Source organism: Paralichthys olivaceus, chromosome 8 (assembly GCF_024713975.1).
Source record: "Paralichthys olivaceus isolate ysfri-2021 chromosome 8, ASM2471397v2, whole genome shotgun sequence".
NCBI classification, from domain to species: Eukaryota; Metazoa; Chordata; class Actinopteri; order Pleuronectiformes; family Paralichthyidae; genus Paralichthys; species Paralichthys olivaceus.
This window is the reverse complement of record NC_091100.1, coordinates 11,552,455-11,579,743: the sequence shown is the minus strand read 5'-3', so window position 1 is coordinate 11,579,743 and position 27,289 is coordinate 11,552,455. Positions and strand designations below refer to the sequence as shown.

The 27,289-nt window shown below is 42.0% G+C and overlaps 2 protein-coding genes across 18 annotated transcripts in view; one reads left to right on the top strand and one right to left on the bottom strand.

Moving 5' to 3' along the window:
- Positions 1–13: 13 nt before the first annotated feature.
- LOC109637751 (putative methyltransferase NSUN7) lies at positions 14–19,959 on the bottom strand. Its single transcript, XM_069530768.1, has 14 exons — positions 19,701–19,959; positions 14,285–14,479; positions 13,308–13,445; positions 11,697–11,879; positions 10,226–10,284; positions 8,862–8,998; positions 8,626–8,778; positions 8,085–8,268; positions 6,911–7,124; positions 6,674–6,817; positions 5,769–5,870; positions 5,509–5,626; positions 3,407–3,524; positions 14–1,614 (listed from the first exon to the last, which is right to left on the bottom strand). Exons 2-14 carry the CDS (start codon positions 14,325–14,327, stop codon positions 715–717), a joined length of 2,493 nt encoding a protein of 830 aa, XP_069386869.1. The 5' UTR covers positions 14,328–14,479; positions 19,701–19,959; the 3' UTR covers positions 14–714.
- The window catches only part of rbm47 (RNA binding motif protein 47), a 30,414-nt gene continuing 22,624 nt past the window's right edge, over positions 19,500–27,289 (top strand). For 5 of the 17 annotated variants that reach the window (XM_069530783.1, XM_069530779.1, XM_069530786.1 and 2 more), the window contains exons 1-2: positions 19,500–19,764; positions 21,431–21,590. The gene's annotated coding sequence lies outside the window, so the exon portion shown is untranslated. Of the gene's footprint in view, positions 19,765–20,656; positions 20,870–21,259; positions 21,591–27,289 lie in introns of those variants that run through there. The other 12 variants (XM_020100404.2, XM_020100402.2, XM_020100403.2 and 9 more) reach the window with 8 other exon arrangements.

The following is a 27,289-nucleotide window of genomic DNA, read 5'->3' as shown; positions in this document are numbered from 1 at the left end:
TCCAGAAGGTGGATTTGTTTTTTCACATTCTTTTACATGGTTTTATTTTACAATTTCACAATAATAATTCATACACTGCTTATATTTCATGAGTCTTGACTGATATTTATGATTTTGTATAATTGAGTCCAAATAAAAATGCGTCTGTACTTTGGATATAACAATAAACCTGTGGTTAATAGGAAAACGTCTGTTACCCAGATACCTGCCTCAGTTACACCAAACAAACAAGACATTCAAACATTCCAAGAACAAAGCAGTCTGATTCAGTTAAATATCTCAGAACACGAGTTATGATTAGTTCAGGGAGAACTTCACTTGGAGAAATGATGGAGGTTTAAAGACAAAAAGCTGCACAGAAAAAAAAAAGATTTATTCTATCATTATATTAATTTGGTTAAATTAATAATGTGCAAACAGGTTATATTTTCTTTGTGCATCTCTTAAAGACATTTTCCTACAAGAATTAAACACAATAACAATAATTTAATTCAAATAAATTAATAACTGTCTTTGATTATTAATTTACTGTTTATATTTAATAATTCATGAATGTAATTTACTTGGGAAGTGATTTAACTATGTATTGATTGTCTCCAGCCTCCTGTGACTCTCAAAGGAGAAGTGGTAAAGATAATGGATGGATGGGAATAGTTTTTCTGTCTGATCCCAGTGACTGAAGCGTCATCGTCAGTGGGTCTAATGTCCTCGTCTCTACAATCCAGGCAGAGAGACTGAGGAGGAGGACGTGGACATGTTGTTGGGGTGAGAGTGGGACGTGTGGGACAGAGAACTACCAGTCCTGCTGCGTAGAGATCCAGAGGAAGGGGATGGAATGGGTGGAAGGACAGAGCCTCTAGCAGCCTTCATCACTTCCTGTGGTGCGTCCACTTTCCCCCAGGCCTTTAACAGACCCGCTGATTTGTCTCCAACCTTGAATGTTTTCTCTTCCCTCTCAGGCTGCGTGTTCTGTCCCTGCAGCTGCCTGGAGGCCGCAGGTGCAGTGGATGGAGCTGTTGGAGTAGGTGACGGGTGTTTCCCAGCAGAGGAAGGGGCGCTGGACACCGTCTGTTGAGACCTGATCCCTGGATTCTCACTCAGCCTGTGTGCCAGGGCTGTCATGGGGGACAACTGGTTGGATGTTTTCTCTGAGGACATCAACGTCAGCGTGAGACGAGGTATTCGTCTTTGTTTGCTTTTTGTTGGACGTTTAGCGTGATGTGATTCTTTGCCTTTTTTCTTCGTTGGTTTCTTTTTAGGCTGCTGCTTGTCGTCTGCAGGAGCCCTGTTGCTTTGTTTTTTTCCTTTTTTGAGCTTTCGCTTACGCCCTTTGACCCCTCTCCTCTTTCCTTCATCTTCCTCCCTTTTGCCCTCCTCTTCCTCCTCATTACCCTTGAACCCCCCCTCACCTTTCTCCTGTTCAGGCTCTGAAGGTGCGAGTGGATCTCGCTCGCTCCCTTCCTGCCTCTCCTGGCCAGAGGGGGATTCACGGTTCTTCCTGCTTTTCCCCTTCTTCCCAGTTTTTAATTGCTCTGGTAATATTCCACCCAGGAGGCCCTTCGCTGCTGCCCTTGCCAGCACGTCCTGAACCGTTTCCACCTTAGTGGGATCAGCCTGAAAGTGCAAGGGCAGAGTAAGATTTGATGTGACGCTATCAACACATTAAAAACTACAGGTCTCCAGGGGAACCAGCAGCGAGGAGAGCTGTGCAGGCTGCAGGGTGCAGTCATAAAGTGACCCTGCAAAGGAGGAAGAGGAGGAAGAGGAGGAAGAGATCGCTGATGGCTTTTTACAATCCCACAGAGCAAAGTGTATAATGTCAGAGGAACTGAAATTATTAACATAATATTTTATTATCAGTGGTGATTCATTCATCAGGCACCTGAGTGTCTGTAGAAGAATTCTATGGCACTTCAGTAATAGTTGTCCAAACATTTCTCTCAAAACTAAAAGTATTGTTCGACTGGAGCATCGAGTTGTGCTGGAAGCAGGGACAGAACCCTGGAGGGGAGAAGGGACAGAAGTCTTTATGCGTCCATGTTTTCAAGGAACTCACAGTGAATATTAAGTTGAGCTAATTTAGGAAACAAGCTGCAGCAAACACTCTGAGAGAGTTTGTATATTTGCACAAATAATGTCTTCATCTCCAGTTACATTTAAAGAGTATAAGTCTCCTGAAAGCCTCCCCTGTCCTCCTCCCTCTGTGTCCTCCCACAGTACTGCTAATGCATCTTTTAATTTCTCACCTCAAAACTCTAATTATGCTGCAACAATGAGATGTTGAACAACTGCACAGTTTAGTTGTGTGAGTTTGATTTCTAACTTTAACGTCTCTGTGTCATTTGTAAGCTTTTCATACTGCCAGAGTTGTTTATATATATATTCTCATATGTTTTGCTCATACAGCCCAAACATGTCTGTTTTCTTTCTTTGTTAAGACGGATTTCAAGCGGCCTTCTTGTTGTCGTACCCCTGCTGTTCCTGTCTCGGCACGCTGCCACGTATCTGTTTCACATCCCCTCATCCACCAGGGCACAGTGACGAGTGGATCCATTCATCTCAGCAGCAGTGAACCACCTCAGATGTGTCACTGTAACGGAATCTGCAGCTCTCATGTGACTCGATTTACTGAGGGAGTGAATGTGGATCTAATTATACATGAGCATTCGATTTTTAAATTACTGCACTGCCACTTAGGTTAGCAGGATCTGTGGCTGGGTGTATGTATTTGTGTTTTGGAGAGATGTGAACACACACACACACACACACACACACACACACACACACACACACACACACTGGCACATTTCCCTCTCTGCACCATTTTTTTTTCAAGCTGCAGGGGATCAAACGAGCAGCATCTCATTTCCTTCTGTTGTATTTTTCTCCTTTTTATGACGAGAGCAAGTGGGACGAAAGAGGAGGGGGCAAATAGATGGAGCAACAAAGTGATGCAACAAGACAGGAGGGATGAAGGGATGGAGGGAGGGCAGGAAAAATTATACAGAGAATTATCAATTCATCTTTGCTCTAAAGTCAGACGTATATCATCTTTAACTTGTCTCTTTTTTTTATGGAGTATTGGAATAATGCTGCAGTGTTTCAGGGATTGTGTGTGTGTGTGTGTGTGTGTGTGTGTGTGTGTGTGTGTGTGTGTGTGTGTGTGTGTGTGTGTGTGTGTGTGTGTGTGTGTGTGTGTGTGTAGCAGAGTCGACTGACCTCCCAGCAGACAGAAAGTAAAAGATTGCAGCCTCAGCACTACTGGTCTTGTCGCAAAGCAATCACAGGCGCACACACACACACACACACACACAACCCTCTGTTCCCCCCCTCCATCTCCAGACACAACCTTGTCCTCTACATTTCTCTCACTTGCTTCCTCCTCTCACACTCTCTGCTCTCTCACCTGTCGAGACAGTCTGGCCACGAAGCAGCCGTTGGTGAACTGAGACGGTTCGAGTCTGAAGAACTTGTCTGTTGCGTCTCCTGACTCTGAGTCCACTGGGAAAACTGGACCGTTCACCCTGAGGAAGGAGCAGAACAGCAGGTGCGAGTGGAGCGTTGTTAAAAAGATGCTAACATCGAACATTAATTCATCATGGCTGTCGTAGTGCTCCACATGAGAACTGACAGGTTCAGGATATTACATTTTCATCCAGCTCCACCTTAAGGTTGATGCTTTTCCTCCAGAATGAACTGTAACAAGTTTTTCAACATCTGGTGCCATCATCAGGTCAAATGTTCCACACTAATGACTAATTACATGAAGCCATTTAGTATCAATAATCATTCAAACATGCTAAACTAAGATTGTGAACATAAACCGATGACTGTGAATAAAGATTGAGGATGCAGCTCCACTTCCTCCCAGTGAACATAAATGGAGCCAAGATATCCTGCATCCGAACGCTGACATGTTGCGGTTTCTGACGTCATTTGGAGTTTGTGCAGTGAAGTGTGGCCACGTTACCGAGCTCCCACCAATACATGGACTCAACCAATCATGAGTCTCAGCTGTCAATCATAACGTTTCACCCTGTTTTTATAGATAAGAACAAAAAACATCTTTGAGAAAAGATTTGTTGAGAAAGTGTACATGTGTAATCTCTTCAGTTTTAAATTGAATGACATGATAATGTTTCAGTTGAGACATAATTGTGACTAACAGCACTTTTTTATACACAAGGAAAGCTGTTTGCTGCTGATACGTTTTGCTGTTGAGTTCAGTCACGTCCTTGCTGGACGTTCCACACTCTTCATCATGTCTTGCACCTTCTTGTACTCAGCATGTGTTATATTATTATGCTTTATTCCTTTGGCGCAGACTCTTGGCAGCTCTCGTGATAACCACACAGACAGCATGCTGTTGGATCTGTGTTTTCTTTGAACAGGTAGTGTAACGCCCAGGTGAAACAGCCGCCGCTCTCCTCGCTGCACATCAGTGGGTTGATAAAAGAGCGAGTGTGACCAAAAGTAATGACGTTCGGATTTCTTCAAAAGGACGGATTGTGGAGAAGCAGGTGTGAAACAGACTCCGAAATGTTCTCCACCCCATTTACCCCAACTGTAGGATTAACTACTGTCCCCATGGCAACGGCAGCTGATCCTTTACACCTTCATACCACACACACACACACACACACACACACACACACACACACACACACACACAAGGACATAGATTCATACTCACACTTACTGTAAACACAGACAATACATGCCTGACACTATAGGGGCTCCATTATACTGTAAATTACACATGACACTATTTATTAAATGTGCTCTGCAGGTACTTGCAGATGTTGCATCAGCAGCTCCTCAGCTGAGCTATTTGTTTATGACGTTTACAGGTTTAGCTCGTGCACAGCCTGTGGTATCTAACACTCCACGTACATTTATGTGGTGTGAGGACTCAAAGCAATCCTGTTAACTCCTTTCTGCAAGAGGAGTTCTGTAAATTACAGTTTTTCCACAAGTTGAAGATTGAAGCGAGCATGATGAAGGAATTTACAATATCACCCCCCACAAGTTTATCAGCAATGTATGAGTTGTTACATTTGCTAAAAGCCAACAGATTATGAATTTTTATGAAAACCGTGTAAGTAGTTTTTAATAACATGACATCTTGTGTGATTAGATTCAACAGCTACTCAGCTTCTCAGTAAAAGTCCTTTTGAGTTCAGTGTGTGCAGCCACTCATGTGTCTCTGTGTCACAGTGACGTTAGTGGCGTTAGTGAAGGAGGCTAAACATGTGTTTTATTTTACATGTATTTAATTCTGCTTTTTTAGAAACCGCAAAGTTTTATGTTCTGCCTCAAGAGGAAACAATTCACACACACATTTCTCATCACTGTTGTTGTTTGAGCCTGTGGACAAGTCATGAAAAGTGTGACTGCATAATTAAATACTTAATGGACAGAAACCCAATACTGGCACGAAGAGAGAGCAGTGTGTGTGTGTGTGTGTGTGTGTGTGTGTGTGTGTGTGTGTGTGTGTGTGTGTGTTACCTGAAGGGCAGCAGTTTGTGGTGAGTGTGTGTTTTGTCTAACACTCTTTTCACCAGCTGTTCGTTCTCCTCAGGATACACTGAACGTGTGCAGTAAACCACCGTCTGAACCTTCGGAACTGACAGATGGAGAACAGGATAGAATGAAATGAATGAAAAAAAGAAATTCTGCTGACATCTTATTAGCAGGCCAGTGTGTATGTTTGTATACAAGAGACAGATGTGTGTTAATGTGTGTGTGTGTGTGTGTGGTCCACTCACAGGTCAGAGCGTGCACCAGTAGTCGGACCTGCTGGGCGGCCATCATGTGTATTTTTCGTTGGGCTACAGAACCGTGAGACAAGTCTGATAGCAGATCCCAGTCTGTCAGTAGAATAAAATTATTTAGCTTTTTTTTTTAAATTTTATTTTGGACATTTAATGCAGAAACACTATCATATTATAAGAAATATTTTTTTAAAAATTGTTTATTTTCTGTTTGTTCATTTTTTTGACTCACTCTCTTATTCACTTTGTAGTATTCATTTTCCACCCCCGCTCTACGTCCTCTGTCCTATTTCTTTTACGGCCCATAGTTAGATGGCTGCATTTATATTCTACACTCCCAATAAAGTCCACAAGGGCAGATGGCTATGGGAGATTTAAAATGCCTAATATACAGTTATATACGGTCTCATTTGTTTTTAAAACTCTGGGCACCCCAGTAAGTCAGTTCCCTATAACGCCTCTTTGGCAGCTTGCAAATCCTTTCTGCAGCCAGTTAAGAGTCTGTTCTGGAGTGAGGATGTTTCTCCTGCTCCTCTGGGTCACATCACGTGTGTTTGAGTTCATGTGAATGTCAGAGTCTACTTTGGGTCATCATCCCATCGACTGCAGAGAATCACCGTGTGACTGCGACAAGAAATAAAACATAAAAAACGAGCTTGATGTGGACTGTGTTTCATATGTTGGTTTGTTTTGATGTGGGCATTTTAGATCTTCCATACATGACTGTCTGAGGCCTCTCATGTGGACTTCTGAGTATTTTTAAATATACAGACTTGAGGTTATTACTCAAAAATAATATTAGTTTAGTGTAAAAACATTATTTCTCAGTTCAATAAAGAAAGAATGATAAAGCAGGTAAGTGATATTGTCTGTGGGGATTCAGTGCTTGTAGTACATACTTCCATATTCGCTGTGTATTGTGGGTACGGGGTCGTTGAGGGCCGAGGACGAACACTGAGGTAGAACGATGATGACCTTCAGACGCTGGACGGTGTTGTCCCACTCGTTCAAACCACAGAATGCTTCTGACAGGATCCGCACATCTACAGGGAGGTGGTTTTGGGAGATCAATAGATTTTTATTTTACCAGACTTTTTTTAAAATCTTAAATAATTTCCTGTCTCATCATCACTCACTCTTGATGTCCATGTCTCTGAGCAGTCCCTGAATCTCCTCCACCTGAGAGGACGTGTGATTGGCACCACACACCAACACTTGGCCTGAGCGGGCACTGGCCACCACAGCTATGTGAGCCACGGTCACAGCTGAGAAAGACCCCACCACCAGGACGTCACCGTTATCAAACAGCAGGGGGCGTAACACGCTCACTGCCACACACACACTCCTGTCCTGCAGAGAGACACACACACATGCAGAGATGCTCACATGTTGCATAACACAAGTGCAGCCTCTGGCTCTACAGACAGCTGTGGTGCTGAGCGAGCAAATTCTGAGGCAGTCTTTCTTTTTAAACACAACTTTAAACTTCACATGGCAGAAAAGTTATACTGGAAATAACAGCAAAACATTTATTTTGATCACAGTGGTTAAATCCTAAAATTAAAATTAGACCGTTAGCTAGCAAATTAAATAATTGACTACATGTCTTATTAATTGTCTTTTGACTCTTTAAAGACAATAATTCGTCAACGTATCTTACAGATGTAGTGGACTCCAGTAAAGTGGACGCAGAGACAACAGATCTTCTTGATGTTTCATTACAAAAAGGTAAAATGAGTATTCTTATGAGTTTTCATGTTTTTTCCTCAACTGAAAGCTACTCATTCCGATCATATTCAGGGATGGTGATCTCCTTAAAACTCATTTTAACCTTAACTCTACATCAGATCATGATGATGTAATTCAAATGCGCACACTGAATGTAGTAAATCATTCTCCCTTGAAGACTCAGATTACGGATATTTCGGCTTCTTGTTTGGATCGTGGGAGGAATTGGAAACTCACTGTTAATTTTTATATACAGTGTAAGGTGTTTATAAACATAACTTTTTATTTAACTGTCCATTTGTCCAGGACTCAGTGGCAGGAGAGATACTGTATCTGAAAGGGACCTAGTTAAACACAGGATGAATAAAATAACCAGTAACTAATGCTTTTCTTTTCACTCAGAAAATAGTGGCCTAACTTCTACTTCAGCAACATTCACCAGTCGGTCGCTAGCTGTCTTCAAACGTTACTTTCAAACGCATGCTGCTGACAGAGGGAAGCATGTTCCTCGTCTGGGAATTAGTTTTTAGTTTTTGAAGCTATTTTTAGCTCAGTGACACACTTGGCTCCTCACAGATTTACCTGTATGTTCAGTGCATGTGCGGCAGTGAGGCTGCTGTGCTGGAGCAGAGCCAGAAGCTGCCGGGAGAAGACGAGAGTGTCTGGACAGAGCGAGTCCCTGCAGAACGCCAAGTCCTTCAGGTCAGCCGTGTTCTCCCCTTCACATAAGCCAGCAACGAGCAACGCTTCACACACTTCTTCAACACTACGGAGCACAAGATGTTATATTTCACACAAACATGTCCAAATATGGATATATACAGCCAACTGTGTGATATAGATGCACCAGTAACCTATTTGGTTCAACAGCAAAAGACCCTGAAACCATGGAGACGGCCCAATGAACTTCATTCCATGTCAATCCCGGCACTGTAGTGGCACGTAGAAACCAGGAAGGCCAGGCAGAGATGCTCTTCCTCAGGCACCAGATTTTGCCACAAAAATAATCACATCTAACACTATTTTGCACAATATTTTCACTTCTGTGTCATTTCAACTCCTGGTTTTCAGGAACTAGACCAAAAGTGAATGCAAGGAGCATAAGACATTTGAGTGCTCGTACCTGGTCTTCAGCGTATTGACCCATGCGTACAGGGGCAGACATTTTGCTCGATGCTGTTTGGTCCTGACAGAATCAGAAAGAAAACAGGAGACGCTCTGCAGATTCAGTTTCACCCTGCACCGAGCCAGAGATGCTGCCAGCTTGGTCTTACGCCTGTGATAAAAGAAAATTATTCACATACAGCTGATGAAACATTTATAGAGCAGCAGTGTAACACTCGGCATCTACACACACACTTGTACAGACTCCTCTCCAGCTCCCTGACTTCCTGTAGAGGCTCTTCTTGTTCCTTTGTTGTTTGTTCACGTAACATAAACTTTCGGTCCTGGAAGTCGAACAGCATCACCATCACCAGGGGCAACAAGTCAGCGGACTGCAAAACATGGACGCTTACATTATCAACGTCATAACAACTGTAAGTCATTATTATAATCAATAAGGTTGTCATCAATATTTTATCATCTCCATCGATGTTACCATCATCCCATTCAAATCCAGCATTAACTGCATTGATTGATTGATTTGACCATTTGGGTTCGTCAGAGACAAATAAATACAATACTAACATATCATATTTCACCACTTATTCTTATATACACCTTCAGTGGATACAGAATGACATGATCTTTCATTCATCATGTTTTTTTTGGACATCTGATGAGTTTTCTGTTCATCGTGCTTGTTTGGTGACAATGAACTCCTCTCCTGCGTTTTTTGAATTTAGTTTTGGCTGAAACCTGCTGCTTGTACTGTCTGGAACCAGATCTGACGAGAGCTGAGGAGAGCTGTGAGACTGAACCACATCATCAAAACCAAAATAATGAGTTGAACCATGCTCAAAATGCTCAGTAGAGCTGAGGGTAACTGCAGAGGCAGGGGACAAATCTCAAGAAGTCGAGTGATTCATTGTTAACATTAAAATATCGATTAGAATCACCTCAAGGAAAAGAAAAGAGCAAATCTTTTCTCACACTATCCTCTCTTTGCTTTATGGCTTCTGTGTCCCTCCACCTGTGTGTGTGTGTGTGTGTGTGTGTGTGTGTGTGTGTGTGTGTGTGTGTGTGGGAGGTGAGTGTGAGAATAACAAACAGCAGTATGGCAGTTTTTATAGTCACAATTGCAAACTATCGGCCTGTCAGCCTATTCCCTGTGTTTCACCCATCCCTCAATAAAGTCAACATTTACACACACACACACACACACACACACACACACACACACACACACACACACACACACACACACACACACACACACACACACACACACACACACACACACAATAGCTAAGGGTGTCTCTTTGTGCATGTATGTGTCAGTGCAGTGTTTTATTGTGTCATTTACAGTCTCCCAGTTGGAGGGTGCGTCTGTCTCTCCCCTGAATGCATCATTTGCCACCTATAACTGGCCCAGACGACACACACGTCTGAATACAAATGGCCTCTAACTGCATCCCTGTCTCCCTCTCCAGAGTTTTACCAGATTCGGATGGAGCACATTCGGATGGAGAGATCAGAGAAATGCTCATTGGGCGACAGATAACCCCTCACACACAAGTTTTGGGTTTGTGGTCACTCTTGTCAAATCTGGCAGAACTCACAATTTGCTGTGATGTGTGGAAGCAGCTGTCAGTGATGATGTCCTCCAGTAAATCTTGGTCTAAAAAAACCCAGAATACATTGCTGTTAATGGAAAGGGATCGTCGTCCGATTTCCGACACCATCCCAGACGTTCTGTATGGGGTTATGCTGAAAAATCACAGCAACATTCACCAGATTTGGCTCCAAAACTTAAAAGTGATGGATGTTCTGGTGAAACGTTGTCGTTATTTTCTTTACAATCGTCACTCCATACAATTGAGGTAAATGTAGTGTTGTTTTTTGACAATTTAATTCAGCAGACATCTCATTCCACTGAGTATTTTATGTGTTGATATCTCAGTCTGATTCTTATGATTTTGTTTATGTCTGTCGTTACTTTGTTCTCATAAATATTTTATCTCATCTTCTCTCTTTTACTGCATTTGTGATGCGCTATATCAATAAATCTGACTCGACTCGACTGTGTGTGAATTCATGTTTGTGCAACATGAGAGGGTTCCTCAGTCCTGGAGCATTTGGCTTTAATTCTTCAACCAATAACTTATCCTCAAGAAGAAATGACATACAGCCGGACATAGTATTATTTAGTAAAGTTGATATAGCTAACATGTTAGCAGTCATTGAGCATTAGCATTACTTTGGAGTCAAGTTTCCACATCAATAATTTAGCCCCTGTCGTCTTTTTATTCTTATAGATGTGGTTTGGTCTCAACTCTTTCGCTGTCACATTCTCGAACATTTTTTATTAAATTTCCCGCAAAACATGTGGACATTATCTGTGCCATGATTTATTAAAAGGACAGGATCTGTAGGTGGCGCTATGCACCTTGGAGAAGTGAGAAGTAGACAGAGGATTAGCAGCTTTACCAGAGTTATGGACTAAAACTAAACAGGCAAGAGTTAATTTTTGTTTTTTGCTTTTTTTCGGCTGCTGGTCCAGTGAGTGTTGGGTTGAAGTAGCTTTGTGGACATTATCCAGTTTGTGTGTCCACATGTTGATTTAGTTATGTGGTGTTTTGAATTACACATGTGCAAACACGTGCAAAACTGTGTGTGTGGTTCCTGTATTTTGGGTGTGTGAACTTGCATGCGTGTGTCTTATCTCCTCCTGCACAGACCCTTGCACTTCCAGCACCAGTAATTTGCAGTCATGTAAAAAAGAAATGTACGACTATATACTATTTAATCTGCAGTCTGCAGTTGAAGCTACTATTCAGAAGTGAATATTGGAGTTGACACATGCTGCAGCTCCAGTGCTATTCATTATAGAGATAAGGCCGCTTTATACGAGGTGGGTGAGGTCTGCAGAGGTAGCAGTCGAGGAGTGCAAATTAATTTCCCTCTGACTTTATGTTTAACCATCAGTCCGTCCTCTCTTAGTGTGTGTGTGGTTCCACGTTAGTCTGAAAACCAACATTAAACCCTCAGACAATAAGAGCGACTGCAAGAGTTCATGCGGAGCGGTCGTACATTTGAGCGTGTTGAAGGCGAGCTGGTAGGCCCGTCTCAGTGTGGGTTTGTCTCCGCTCTCGGGCAGTGGTGTGTCTGTTTTCTCCCCATAACGCAGCGGCTGAAGTGGGACTGGCTTCTCCTCACGCAGCTGCTGGAAGATGGCGGACGCCTGCAGATAGGCCTGATCTGATGGAGGGGAGACTGCGGAGGGGTGAGGGAAAAGATGAAGGAAAAGCAGGGAAGAGAAGAAATTGGAGGGGATGAAATAACAGATGATTATGGAAAACACACCAGGAAGTTAAACAGATAAGTTACAGTCCATGCACTGGGAAGTAAAAGTGTTTATTGATACTGAGGTGTAGGGTCTCCACACTTTCCTAAACAGAACGGTCACGTGCTGTAGATGGTGGACAGGTGGTCTTTTTCACAGCAGACATGTTGACACATCATAGATGGAAAAGCACTCGTGTAATCAATATTAACATTGGTTTATACAGGACCATTGTACAGTGCCAGTAAGCCATGGTGTCAGTGTGACAGTGAGCCAACGTGCACAATACAGGGAGCAGGAAACTGAACCTGCTCAGTGAAATGCAGACCTTATTGTGCCCGTTCTTCTGAGGCCCCAAAATCTCTTCTCTTCCTGCTTTAGCAGCCACGTTTCTCTACCTCTGCACTGCACATCTCAACAAGTCCCTTCAAAATTCCTATTATTCGAAATAATAATAGAAAAATAAATATTAAAATATTCAACATTTTTATGATATTTTTATCTGAAATGAATAGACAGGACATTGACAAGGATTGAGTGGGAGAAGGGGAAAATAATTTAATTCTCCTTACACATATTTTTTTTACCAGAATGTACATAGGCTTGTTTCACACAACTACAGAACAGAATCACATACAGTGTTTTGCTCCACGAGCTTTAAGGTGAAAAGATTACCTTCCAACTACCCCATAGACTGCAATACAAATTAAGAATATTTTTTTCATAGTAAAACTGAAACAAAATGTTTTTCACATTTTTGACACCAGGAAGTCAACAGTGAACAAATTTCAAAACTAGGAGTTGGTTTTTGACTTCAGAAGACGTCACAGTGACTTACATTCATTTCCTGGAGATTCTGACCAATTTCAGCCCCTTCTCACTCAAGACAAGTTCATCTACACCTTCATACAAATGGATTTGGTAAAAACACAGTTTAGTGTCACTTTTCAAAAAGCCTGCAATCACATCGCAGTTTCCTCAGTAACTGAATTTATTTGCACTTACACATATATTCTGTGGAAAATGCCTGATTGGTTGCTACATGAAAGTAAAAAGGCTGAAATTTTAACTTTGGGATAAAGTTTAAAAATCTGGATGTTCCCTTTGTTTCTTTTCTTTCAGCTTCGTCTGGTACATTCAGCTCAGTTATTACTGTTACCTGAGCCTTGTCTTTCTTTTCACAATAAAAGCCCCTAGCCATTGTTCATTCTTCTATAACCCTGTGATTGATCATTCAGAAATCACACTTTTACTGCCTCTTTAATGAAAGTTAAAATATGAAAAAACAATATTCACTTATAGAAAAGCGTGTTGAATATTCAGTATAAAATATTGAGAGATTGAGGATTGTATTTTACCTGGTGAAGGTAAAGATGACTGAAGATGAGGGAGGGGGAGTAGGAATGAGAGGGTCTCCTTGTTGGTCTGCTTGTCGGGGTCTTGATGTGAGATCTGCTCTGTCACAGAGCTTGAAATGACATCTTCACTGGAGCCCACTGTAACAGAGTGTGTGTATGAGTTTGTGTGTGGGCTGCTTCATCAATGTTGTGTAGAAAAACTATGACATAGGCTTTGTCTTTTTTGCATTTTCTGTCCATCATTCCCATTCTTGTGTGCATCATATCTCAAGAACACCTTGAGGGAATATATTGTTCTTTGGTACAAATGTTCAGTTGGCCGAAATGTTCCTGTAAATGTAAATAAGGCACATGATATCAGTCATGGCCGACACGTGAACCACCACCCAGCCTCTCTGAATGTGAGACAGTGCGGCTTTAAGCCACTGTGGGTAATTGGGCTCCTCCTGGTGCAATTAGGTAGCTGCTCAGATACATCAGCATGAATAAATAACAGGCTGCTGTCCGACCCTGGACAAAGGTCCAGCTCTCACTGACCTGGACCAGACACACACACACACACACACACACACACACACGATGTCAGTTTTCTGTGACATCACTTGACTTGAGGATTAACATGCTAAAGTTAAGTTTTCAGGGACCACCAGTCTCTAATTAAAGTGGATTAATGGAGAGAAACACAGACAGAGAGTAATCGGCTTTAACAGCACTCATCAATGCTTGAGCTCCAAGTTTCAGGATTGACCAGAAATGTGCAACGTGTCCAATAAAGCCAATGCGAGAGGAAATGGAATAAATGAATGAATATCAAACAGCAGTGATTTAATGAGTGACAGGCAGTTTCCTGTCGTCCACATGCAGGAGCAACTTTAAGTCCACTTTAGAGGAGCAGCGCTGGAAGAAAAGACTACAGCAGCTTAGTGTAATCTGCATACAGGATGATGGGCTGTTTAAAAATGCATAGCAGCTCTTACCTTTGTCATTCACAATCCTCCTCGAGGGAACAACACTGCTCATTTTCACAAAGAAACGTGGCTCCAGCAAATATCCTCACTCTCAAAGTGTTTCCCTGCTGTTCACTGGGTGCCACACTGTCACGTTCGGCCTTTTATACTCTCATCTCCTCTCCGTCATGTCAGGGGTTTTGTTCAGGTGCGTGCTCCAGAGTCCTGAGTTTGAAACACCATGGCAACAATATGATAATGAAGGAGGCCTTTCCTTATACAGTGTAATACATTATGTGTGGGTATACAACTCTGATTATTTATAATTTACTATCATGTGTTATCTGTGTTATAAGACTGACAACTTTAATAGACTGGTTTCTCTTTTAGGTTTGGATCCATTAAAAGATAAAAATGACTCAGCTGCTCACCTGCTCTGACAGGTGATTTAAAAATAAATAATGATACATGTGTGTGTGCATGTTTGTTTGTGTGTGTGTGTGTGTGTGTATGTTTCTGTAATGTGTTGAGGACTTTATATATACAGTTACATGTATGGCTCTTCATGAGTGAGGCATCACAGGAGAATCTGTTTGACACTGCCCCCTACTTACCACTGTGGTGTAGTACAGCACACAGTACAGAGGATGGATGGATGGATGGATGGATGGATAGATGATAGATGATAGATGATAGATGATAGATAGATAGATAGATAGATAGATAGATAGATAGATAGATAGATAGATAGATAGATAGATAGATAGATAGATATTTCCAGGCAAATTATTGCAATGTGCTGTATCAAGAAAACTACCTCGCCTTGCCGACAAAATGTGTCAATGTTAAAATATAAGTGGACACAAATTAGTTTCCTATGTTTAAATCAAGAATAGTGTTTTGCAGAGATCATTCTTGACAAATAATTGCTGTCACTTTCACAATCAACATTTTAACTAAAACTATAAAAGTTTCAGTCTAACATTCAATGTTCATTAGCTAGATTAGAATATTATTCAGACATTAAATAATTTTCTTTAGGCATTTATGGTCATAAATAGTGAAACAATCTCACCCGTCTGTCTCTTGTCTTTAAGAAAAGTACTCATACTTAATACCTGGCTGGTATCTCCTGTAAACCTCCCACCTCCTTTTATACTGATGCCACAAATAAAATAGTGTAATGTCTGTTTTAGACCAACAGAGGGAAACAGATTCCTGAGTTTGTCATAGTTACAGTGCAGCCCTATTCCTGCAGTGTGTTAGTGTGTTATCAGTTTTAAAGCCACTTCCTGCTGTTTAATTTGAGTATTAAGAGTCTATGAACATTAATGAACCTTCATCTTTCCTCTCCTGGTTTAAAAAACAGCAAGACAGATGAAGACGTTCTCTCATTCAGCAGTACGGGACCAGAAAAATAGATTTTTGTCATTCAGTACTTGATAAGCTGCACAAGTTGCTAGAAAACAAGGATGGGGTTTATCAGTATGTGGGGGAAAAAACACATAGTGAGCTGTTTGGGCCTCGCTTCTCCGCGGGGTGAGAGTGCAGCTGGAGAGATTATCCCATCCAACACGCGTCATCAATGTCGCCTCACAACAGGGCTCCAGTTGCTCTGCATGTGTTGCGTTTGTGTGTGTAGCAGCATATTCAATAATCGCCCACGGTTGGAGATGGCGGGTCATGAGGCCGTAAGCCGACCTGGAATTTTCTCAATAAAGGTCTAATCTGAACGGAAGGCTGGAAGGAGGTTCTCTCTTTCTCTTTGTTTAGTTTGTTCCTCTTTAATTTAGTTTATCTTAACACTCACACTTTTATTACTCAATGATATTTATTCATACACAGTATTCCCACTTATCTTTTCTGTGTGTGTGTGTGTATGTGTATGTGTGTGTGTGTGTGTGTGTGTGTGTGTGTGTTGTCTACTTGAATGACCCTGAGTTGAGTTACATCGAGTAAGGGCCTACACTCTATTGCCAAAAGTATGTGGACACTGTGACATTACATCTGTATTTGGGTGTTAAACCTCTGATAACAGAACAATGGGCCGTAACAGCCTCTACTTCTCTGTGAAGACTTTCCACCAAATATAAAGAGCATTAAAGTTGAGCAATAAGTCCTGGCTCACAGAGCTCAAGCTCAAGGTTTCAAAGACTGGGTAAATGTAGAGGTCGAAGAAGAATCCCATGAGTCATATATGGGACTTTGTGGCTGTTTAGATTTATGTTAATATGATGGGGTATATTTGCTTTTGATTGTCGACATAATGTTTTATTAACTGGCCTTCTTGATAATCTTTAAGTCCTTATTTTTTCTATTCGTCATTCTGTTTTTTCATACTCCAGGTTGATAGAACTCTACTTGTTGCCATGTTCCAACCCTGTCTTAAAAATCTGAAAAAAAGAAAAACTGTTAAAAGGCTAAAACGCTAAGATGAAAAGATGAGTGTATGATGATTCCCCCAAAAATTCCCAGGCACTAAAAACATGCGGACAGGGTTGTTTACAGGGGTGTAACTTGGTGATAATCATTGCAACATCGCAGCCAGTGGTTTTATAAGTACGATATGATAGCGAGAGAGAGAGAGAGAGAGAGAGAGAGAGAGAGATGAAACTATGTATCAGACTGACATTCAAATAACACCAAGATCCACAGCGAGGCCACACACACACACACACACACACACACACACACACACGTATCATAGATCCAGTTCACCACCAGATACAATAGTAATATGATCTAAGTTTTCTTCCGTCCTCAGTTTGTGTGATGGATTGATTGGATCCACTTGTTGCAGGTGAATAGACACACCGCTGCAGCTCTTTGTGTGTCAGTGTCGGGCAGTCGCAGTATCAGTTTGAACTGTTTTCCTGGGAATCTCTGCTCTGTGTGTCTCAGGTCTCTCCGTCTATTGTGTGTTAACCAGGGCAGGGTCCGAGCCACTTATTGTGGAGAGAGTTTGCTTTTGTGGACACCCTGTGAAAACGCAGTATGAGCATGTGTACAAGTCTCTGTTAATGAAACGCTCACGAAGCCGCTACTAAAGGACAAGTACGGTTTATTAAGATTTAGACTTAAAATTCAAAAATTGTTTGGGGGAAATATTCATTCAATGTTGTTCTGAGAGATACATAATAAGACTAATACAACTCTTATGTCTGTGAGATAATATGAAATCAGTCCCAACATCGGGGGGACATGAGGTTAATTTTAGGATGAAGATTGGAGGCACAGTGGAAACAGCTGGTCTGAGTAGTTTCCTGCATCTATTAAAAAAAATGATAGGCATTCTGGGAAATGCACTTTTGGCGTTCTTGCTGGAAATCCTGATTATACTGTGATATCACCACCATTTCTGTAAGGTTGACAAATGTGGACTCCAGGAAATGAATGTGCCAGAAATAATCTGACAACATAACCCACAATACCTCCTTGATATACGGTACCCACATTTTGCATGGATTGATCTAGGTAGATAAAACTAATCAATTGCTCGTGTGTGTGTGTGTTTGAATTGAAGACAGTCAGGCGGTTTACCCATTCATTGTTCATTCATTCATTCATTCATTATTGTCACCACTGGAGCCGATCCCAGCTGACACTGGGCAAGAGGTTGATCTTTCCCCATGATCTGGCTGCCATGTTTCAACAAACTAATAGTTGCTGTAGTAGTTGTAGCTGCGGTGCAACAGTCTTTAAATTCAATCAAGTTGCACCAACATGTACATATAGATATCAGTCTTTTAACAAGATCCATTATTCACTGGAACATCTGTGAAAATGTAAAAAAAAACACCCAAATCACAGAGTTAAAGAAAGTGAAAACAAATCCTGTATCCACCTGTTTTTCATGATTCACACTAAAGTTTAAGAGGTTCTTTCTTCATCCTTTCACCATGAAAGTCTTTTCAGTAGTTTTTGTGTTAGGCAAGCAAAAGACAACAACAGACCAATGGACAGGGATGTGAACAATGTAATGACTGCAGTTATTGTTTAAATTCCTTAATTGCTAATTGAACTGGGTTAGGGTTAGTTTTTCTGCCTCCTGATGAACTTTGTATCTTTAGTGTTGATATCATACTCTGCTTGTATATAGAAACTCTAGCCATAAAACCATGATACAAATTTGAACAATCTTGCCCTGCCCATTAAATAAAACCACCCTTATCTCCATAACTCCATGAGTTTGTTAATGATCCCTCCCTGCATTGTTCCATGATCCAGGTTCAACAGGAAACTAAATATAAAGAAACATGCTGCATGACTGTATATTAACTGATTTCAATCTGATCTACTTTTGATATTGAGAAAGCGGGAGAGTAATGTTTATGCTTTTAAATCAAAATTGTAAATGCAAGCAATGGAATCTAAAATAAACAGAAATCTTGTCACTGGTTTATTTGGTTCAGACAAGCTCTGACAGAAGTTATTATATATTACAATGAACTAATGTTAGGGACCAAACACATCCTAACCACTGATTACAGCTCCAGATGTTTAAGCACCAAACTGGAGTTCCACATATTTTACACTTTGTTTATCTCATAATAATCTTATTACACTGTCACTTGTATTTCTGTATTTGATGGAGAGACCTTTAAAGTGTTGTTCTGTATTAACATGCAACAATAACATCACTTAAAACGAGTTTTCACTCTGATGAATTAGCAAACCGGAGCAAGTCTGTGCAAGTGGATTCTCACAGTGTAAACCAATAACTGAAAACCAGCAGCAGTAAACAGACGGGAAAACACAGACATAAAACACTGTGTAACTGCAGCAGCAATAATTAAATCTGGTTTATTCTAAATGAGCTGAAACACTGGGTGATGTTGTGATGAACATGTAAATACACTAAGCTGTATCTGCCTAAACACTGCGGCTCTGATAATGATGACTAAACCCCAGTGAGCCGCTCCCACCTGTGACATTAAAGAGAAACTTGTTCTATGACACATTTTCATCGTTAAAGGTCATGTGTTAACTGTGCAGCTGATCTACCTGATGGTACAATTACAGAAACTTATGGGAATGTTTTCTGTGCTTCTGTATTTGCACTTTATTCAAAGCTTGATTTGTAAAATAAGCATTAAAGTCAAACATATTGAGCAACACATCCAACCGCTCCGGCCTCCTCCCTGCCAGAGTTCAGCCGCTGTGTCGAAACGTTATTTCTCTGTGTGAACACGTCTGACTCAATCTCAGTTTCCTATATACACACACACACACACCCACACCCACACCCACACACACATACTCCGTAGGGAACTAGCAAGTTTGTGTGTTGTTACTCTAAACAGAAATCTAACTTCCTCACTTCTCTCTTCTGTCCTCAGTTTGTCAGTTGGTTGACTACAGTCCTTACTGTTCAGCGCAGCCCCCCCCCCCTTTCTCTCTCTCTCTCTCTGGGAGTCTTCACCAAGTGGAAACGTTCACCACGCACCTGACATCAGGAAGAAGGAAGCACCTGGCCCCGCCTATAACCAAACTCTCCAAGGAGTATCGAGGTAGGCAAGTGCACACACACACACACACACACACACACACACACACACACACACACACACACACACACACACACACACACACACACTCACACACACTCACACACACACACACACACACACACACACACACACACACACACACTCACACACACGGACTGCTGAGGTGTATACTGGAGGTCTGTTGTGTTAAAATGTAAAAAACAAGCAAGATGTTGTTGCTTTGAGAGAATAAAAGTGGGTGGGGTGAGAACAAAACGTGAAGGTGGAGAATGAGAAACACCAGTTGAGCCAGTATCGTGTAGGTTAACTTCACTGTTTTACTTTCACTTCAGCTTCACAGCAGGAGCCAGTTCAACAAAGACGAGTGTGTGTTTGCATTAGACACTTAAAGCTTGAGCTACCTCCACCTCCAGTGTAGTCGGTCACGTCTGCCTGTGTGTCACGTTCATGCTCAAACGATTGGGTTGTTATTACAGAAAGACGTAATTATAGAGGGATATACATGTACGTCACTATAACATTAAGGCCGCATGTCATCATGACCTCGGGGGGGGGTTATATTTGTGAATGAGCACAGGCGGCCTCGTGTGTGCTCATCAGTAAAGAGCATGCGGTCGATGTGATCATGTGGCGACTAGGTGTTGGAAACTCCTTCAGAAGAATGCAGCTCTAGCTGCAAGTCTGGCTGTTTGCGCGTGCACACACACACATACACACACACACATTGACACACACGCACACACACACACACAAACAAAGATTGGCCAGGGCCACAAGAGGATAGCATTTCCCATCCGGAATGTTAGGAGTGAGGGAGGGAGGGAGGTGTGTTGGGGGTTTGGGCAGTCAGATTCTGGTTTGGTGAGTTTCAGGAGCGAGCAGTGTGTACACCATACACAGATCAAGAGAGTGAGAAACAAACAGACAGAGGGAGAGGAAGAGAAAGAGAGAGAGAGAGAGGTTTTCTCAAAATGAAAAGAGGCGAAAGAGGAATAGACACCTGAACACAAGGGGTTGAGGTGACGGACGGTGAAGCTCCAGCAGCAGCAGCAGCACCTTCAGCTTCCACATCATGCAGCTATGACGCTATGAGCCACGCTGTGCTGTAAGGAAGTCAGGTTTCTGTGTCTAGTGTGGATGAAGAACGTTTAATCTCTGTTGTGTTCCTGGGATCGTTAGTGTGTTGTCGTTGGGGTGTGTTTTTTAAGAGTTTTCTTCTTTTTCTTTCCTTTCTTCCTCCCTCGCCTCTCTCCCCCGCCTCGGTTCTGAGGAATGTGGGGCTTATGTCAGTGAGAGTCAGGTACCGACTCACTAATTACCACAGCCCTTCCTCCCTCCCTACCTTCACCCTCCTTCGCTCTCTCTCCTTCTAGCTCTCTCCTTCAACTCTACCACCTTCTACGCTCTCTCCTCCACTTCGAGACCTTGCGCTCCCCCCATCCCTCCTCTTGTCTCCTGCTGTTGCGTCTACGAGCCTCTGTCGTGGCAAAGGAGAGGACAAGCTGAGAGGATCTGAGTCAGAATCCAAAAAAACACCAAAAGAAGAACAGAAACTCTGACTTGTCCTCTCTCTCGGTGTCTCTGTGTGTGAGTGTGTGCATTGTGTTTGTCAGACGTGTCTGAGATCTCCTCTCTGATTGTGCTTTGGGGGAACCTGTCATTGAAGAAAGGAGGCACCTTGACAGCCGGAGAGAACCTGACAGACGAGTGCCAGGAAGGAGAGGAGGAAGGAGGAAGGGAAGATGAGAAAGTGATCAGCCGGATTGTTGCTTTTTGAAACGGTGGCAGAAGAACCGACAGCGACTACACATCCCATCATCCCACAGGTTGGCTGAAAACTTGTCATTTGTTCTTGTTCAGTCCTTTCTGTTCTAACTTACTTTAATCTAAATGGTTGACTCTGCTGTGTATTATGAGAGATGAGGGAGAACACACACACACACACACACACACACACACACACACACACACACACACACACACACACACACACACACACACACACACACACACACGCACACACAGTGGGTAACTGGAAGGACATTTCTTCAGCTGGTCCACTCTGACCCAGTTGACTGCTGTAACCTTCACTACAAGGTTGTGGGACAGGGACTCGCTGTTTATTTTTTTTCATGGGGATGAGTGTGTGTCTGTGTGTGTGTGTGTGAGCCTGCGTGCATGCGTGCGTGTGTGTGCTTAATCAGTATCTGTCTCGTCTAGTTGTCGTTGTATGTTTGTGTGTGTGTGTGTGTTTCAGAAACTGGTTGAGCAGGGTGCCATGTTAGCCTTGGGTGTCCTGTTTTTCGAACAAATGAGATTTAGTTGTGTGAATGCACATGGTACATGTGTGGGTGCACATGTGTCTCTGTGTGTAAAGGGGGAATCCAGCTGGGCAGCCGTCTCTTTCACACTCTTCACAAACACTACATTTACATCTCAAATTTCCTCAACTGCAGTTTGGACTGTCCTTTCATGTGTGTGTTTCTCAAGGACAAAATGATGAAGCTGCTACTTTTAGTGGACTTTAATATCTCAAACTAACAAACTAATCATTATCTCCTCAAAAAGTGAAATTAAGACTAGAATATTTTCAAAGCCAACACATTTACAGAGAATTCATTGTGTAAAAGAAGATTGGGTGTTAAATCGTATAATGATTGTTTGATGTAGATGGATTCTTAAAGCTCGTAGTTGCTGTAATGTGAGATAAAAGTTATCTTGATGCACTAAGTTACTGTTTCCTAAAAATCTCCTTCAGAGATGGAGGACAGGGAGGAGCATAGTGACTATCACCTCATATACACACATGTCATTGTGTGTGTGTGTGTGTGATGAATTGACATCAAACTGTCTCACACACAAACCAAAACCAAAAATATACACCAGTTAAATTGTCAGTACATGTGTCAGAGTGAGTTATTCAAATGTACTGACTGTGCGAGCAGGTTCAACAGGTGAACCATTTTTAGATACATATCTCATTTCAAACCTCTGTATCACATTCCACGATGACAAAACATTTTTGATAAAGGGGACAGACATTCGTCCCAAGACAGGAATTTATATCAGGAGTTTTTCTTTTAGCGTGACCTGGTATCATGTTTGTACCAGCTCTAGTTTCAGGAAGACACTCGACATTAGACAAACACAGGGCAACAGGAAGCACAATACAAGATCACTGTTTTTTTTTATGTTAACTTGACAAAAAAATGAATTACACACACGCACGTAGTATATAGTCATGTCACCTGACTGTCACATGACCATCTCATGCTCTTGATGGGACGGCACTGTTCAGTCAAATGCGTGTCTTTTGTGTGTGTGTGTGTGTATAAGAATGTTCTTAGGGCCTGGTTAAGGTTGAGGATAAGGTTTGGTGTAGGCTGTCCATAATGAATGGAAGTCTATTCAAAGTCCTAAGAAGGATAGCTGCACAAAGCTGAGTGTGTGTTAGTGTGTGTGTTTGAGTGTGTGACAAATCCATAAGCCTAATCCACCAAAGTAGAGAGAGAGAGAAAGAGAAGAGAAAGAGAGAGAGCGATAGCGATAGCGAGAACCCGTTTGCAGTATTGTGGTGTTTATGAAACACCTGTAACAAGATCTGATCACCCTCTCCCTGTCCGTCCCTTTCTGTTTGTCACAAACACACACACACATACCTGGAAAGCACAATGGCCACATTCTTCCCCTCTATTGCTCCCTGCACCTCCCTCTCCAGCTCCCCTCTGTTCGGACCAAACACTGAGCAGCACTGTGACAAGACAGGTAGAAAAATCACGGGAACTGTTGATTTCAGAGAAATGGAAAAACATTAATATGCTCAGTTTAAGCACAAATACACTTAGAATAAATAGAAAGAACAAATAGAAGACTTCTCATACCGGCAGATACTTTGGGGCATTTCAGACTCGGTGCTCTTCTTCAGGCAGCGAGGATAAACAGTAAGGCTTGGGGATGAGCAGTAATATGAAAAGATGACGTAACAATGTTGTAGAAGAAAGGAAATGAAGGACAAAGAAATACTGGGGAACAATCTCTCCAGGGTTGGGGTGTTTATCTAGTGCAGACACAACAGACTAGTCTTCTGTCCTTTCACTCATCAAGTTAAAGAGTCTCTTCACCTGCAAATTCAATGAACCCTTCAAACTAAAGGTGTAGCACAAATGATCTATGCCTTCCAATATTGTTACACATCACTATGATGGTGCAGTGCTCAAAGTGCTGTTAGGTTTACACAAGGTTAGGAAGAGATTGTGATTTGAGTTATTTGACGACTTTGTTGAGGTTAGGGTACCTTTAAATGTGTCATTGGATTCATGGAAAGAAACAAACGTTTACTTTTAGTTTGAAAGAGGGAAACCGAACAGCAGTCTTCTGTGTTATAGTCAACGTTTTGCTGATAAGTCAACTATTCGGACGTCCTCCCTATATGTGGCCACTAGATAAAAAATGTGTGAAAACCGTGATACAACTAAAAAATCATGATGTGCAACGCAGACTGCTGGTAGGACCTGAGCCGTGCACAGATGTATCCAATATCAAAGTCACATGCTTCGTCGACCAAATCACCATCCCTCACTTCCTCTTGGAGAGGATTTTGTGGCAGGATAATTACGTCCACTTCTGCCTTTGCTTCCAGACATCGGTTATTATTCATACAACCACAAGACAGTATGAAGGCCCTCCATTGGCAAACTCAGGCAAGCTGAAGACCGAAGCTGTTCATTTTGTGTTAAGGATGGTTATGAGATGTCAGAGATTCTTACTTACAAACCAGTAGGGTATGCAGACATGCAGAAGCAACAGCTCTCTTAACAATCCTTTCACAATACTCTGAAAAGCTGCAGAAACTATGTTAATATGCTGATAATGTGCGACAGAAAACAATACATATCACGTTAAACTCACTGAAGCTTTTAAACCTGCGAAGAATTATTTTTAGGCAGTCACAGAACTTGGTTGAGGTTATGTCACGGTTTTGGTGGAAGTGAAACATAAGAGAGAACATGTATACTTGATAGTATTGAACCACAGTACTACAGTCTTTGCCTAACCTTGAGGTACTTTTAAAGTAAAAGGACAAAATTAGAGTAACAATGTGAGCACACAAACAGGAGGGAGCAGAAATCTCAAGGACAGATATTTCAAAACCTGCACAAATTATTCCACAACTATTCTACAGAACAGCTTGTTTTTAATAGTGTCTGTGGGATGAGACATTGCGCAACCGTCTCTTTCCAGAACGTGGCAGGACCGACGCACACTGTTGAGTGTGTAAACAGGTGACATCCACTCATTGTGCTGGATCAACACTCCTCCTCCTCCTTCCCCCTCTTCTCCTTACTCCCCCGCCTTCGGCTGGTCCACCTTTGACTCCTGCGTAACCCCTCTAACCCCCCATGTGGTGACACTGCTGAACCCTCCATCTTCTCCTCCCTACCCCGCTTGCCTCTCTCCTCCCCTCCCACCTGCTTGTAAGCTAATGCTGTTATTATGCTTCATTTCACCGCTAGTTTCTCCCTCCTGACCACTTGACTCTTTTAGCTGAGTACAGCTCTTTTAGAGTGAGAGTGAGTGAGAATGGAGACGCATCAAAGGATAAATGTCTTGAAACAAAACATACATGCCAATATCATACAATTCAGTAAAACCTTTCCTGTCAGCGTCCTAGTATAATGTCAGAGTGGGTCCATGTGGGAAAACAGCAGACAGACATACAAGAATACAGACTGCTATAGAAAAGGAAGAAAAGAGACAATGCCACTGCCTGTTTATATCTTTTAATTACTTATATTTTTTATATTTTATATTTCATGTTTAATGCTGTTTCCACCAGGGATTAGAGGGAAACGCTATTTCAATTCTCTTTATATTCCTGCACATATGGCATTATTGATAATAAAGTTGACTTGACTTGACTTGATGACACTTGAGAGCGGGCAACACAGGTGTTGATGTGTTGTAAACACAAACAATCTGTACATAATGTCCTGTCCCCTGCATGCTCCACCCAGGTTCTTGTTGTGAATGCATCTGACTCGGACAATCACCTGCTGCGTTCTTCAGATGTGACTGTATATATTTTATATTCATATATACACTCATGGACAATATGGGCACAGAGAACAATTAAATTAACTAATTACACTTTTAATGTACATACAGATATGTGAGTGTTGATTTAAATTAGATTTTGTATCTACCCATTCGTTTGCTCTCTCACACTCACACACAAGCATCCAATTGCCTGTTCTCGGACAGGCTCTTTTCTGCATACCTGTAGCTACATACAATGGGCTAGTTGTCTTTACAGCAGGCCAAGAGGTGTGTGTGTGCGCGCGCACGCGTGTGTGTGTGTGTGTGTACGTGTGCGTGTGGTGGGTGATCTGATTCTAGTGTGACGGACAGAAACTACCTGTACTACACTGCAGCTCCTCCAAGCCAACTACAAAACACACCTATGTAGTACACACACACACACACACACACACACACACACACACACACACACACACTTACACACTGGAGATGACACTAATGAATACTTGCCTAACCCTAACCCTTATCCTAACTTTAGAGTATAATGACCCTAGAAAATTAGTAATACCTAGACCACACAAACACAATCACACACACTCTACCCCCCCGGACCCTGCCAGAATGGAATGTTCCATGGGCCGAGACTGACTCTGTGAACCCATTCACAAAATGGCTCAATGTAGGGATACTTCGGCCACACACACACACACACACACACACGCACACACACTGTGCAGACAATCAGACTTATCCGTCTCTCCTTCACTCTCTGTCTCTGTCTCATCTTAATGTTCTCAAACGCTCTCCTCTTTGTTTCCTGAGTGGTTTCAGGCTGTCATTCAGATTGAGAGCAGGTTTACAGATTCATTACACATCGTTTCACTTTCTCAGGACGATTTCTGTTTTTTTCTCGTCACTTATTTCACCTGTCTAAATTTGGTGGGTTAGCGTGACACTATTGTGAGTTTAAGGGGTGTTAGCTTTACATTAATCTAACTGCCTGTTTTATATTCCCTTCTCATTTTCCTGATCTGTCTTTCTGTGTGTGTGTGTGTGTGTATGTGTGTGTGCGTGCGTGCGTGTGCGTGTGCGTGCGCGTGGACAAGAAAACAATTAGTTTTTCCAGGAAACGAGGGCCGGTGAAAATAACAGGTTTAACATCTATCTAGTTTTACAACATATTTACTTGTGTTGATGTGTCAAAGTGTCATTCCCATTAGTCAGATCTTTTACATCCTTATAATTTCACATATTATATGTTGAGTAAATATAGATTGAATAAAAGAGGTTCAGCAGAGACAGGAACTATCAGGAGCTGTGATTACACTGCAGCCATTCATGGTTACAGTTGATATGTAAAACCCACAGAAAAACATTCTGTGCATTGATAATCAGTCTGTTGGGGACTTTAGTGGATTAAGACCATTTGGTTCATATGGACAAGTTCATATCAAGTGATTTCTGATCACATCTCTGAATATGAGTG

Coding starts and splice junctions, on each gene's coding strand:
- LOC109637751 (XM_069530768.1), bottom strand. CDS start 14,327: ATGAGCAGTGTTGTTCCCTCGAGGAGGATTGTGAATGACAAAG. Junction 7,125..8,084: donor CACATGCACTGAACATACAG/GTAAATCTGTGA, acceptor GTCTCTCTGCAG/GACAGGAGTGTGTGTGTGGC. Junction 6,818..6,910: donor CAGAGACATGGACATCAAGA/GTGAGTGATGAT, acceptor ACCTCCCTGTAG/ATGTGCGGATCCTGTCAGAA.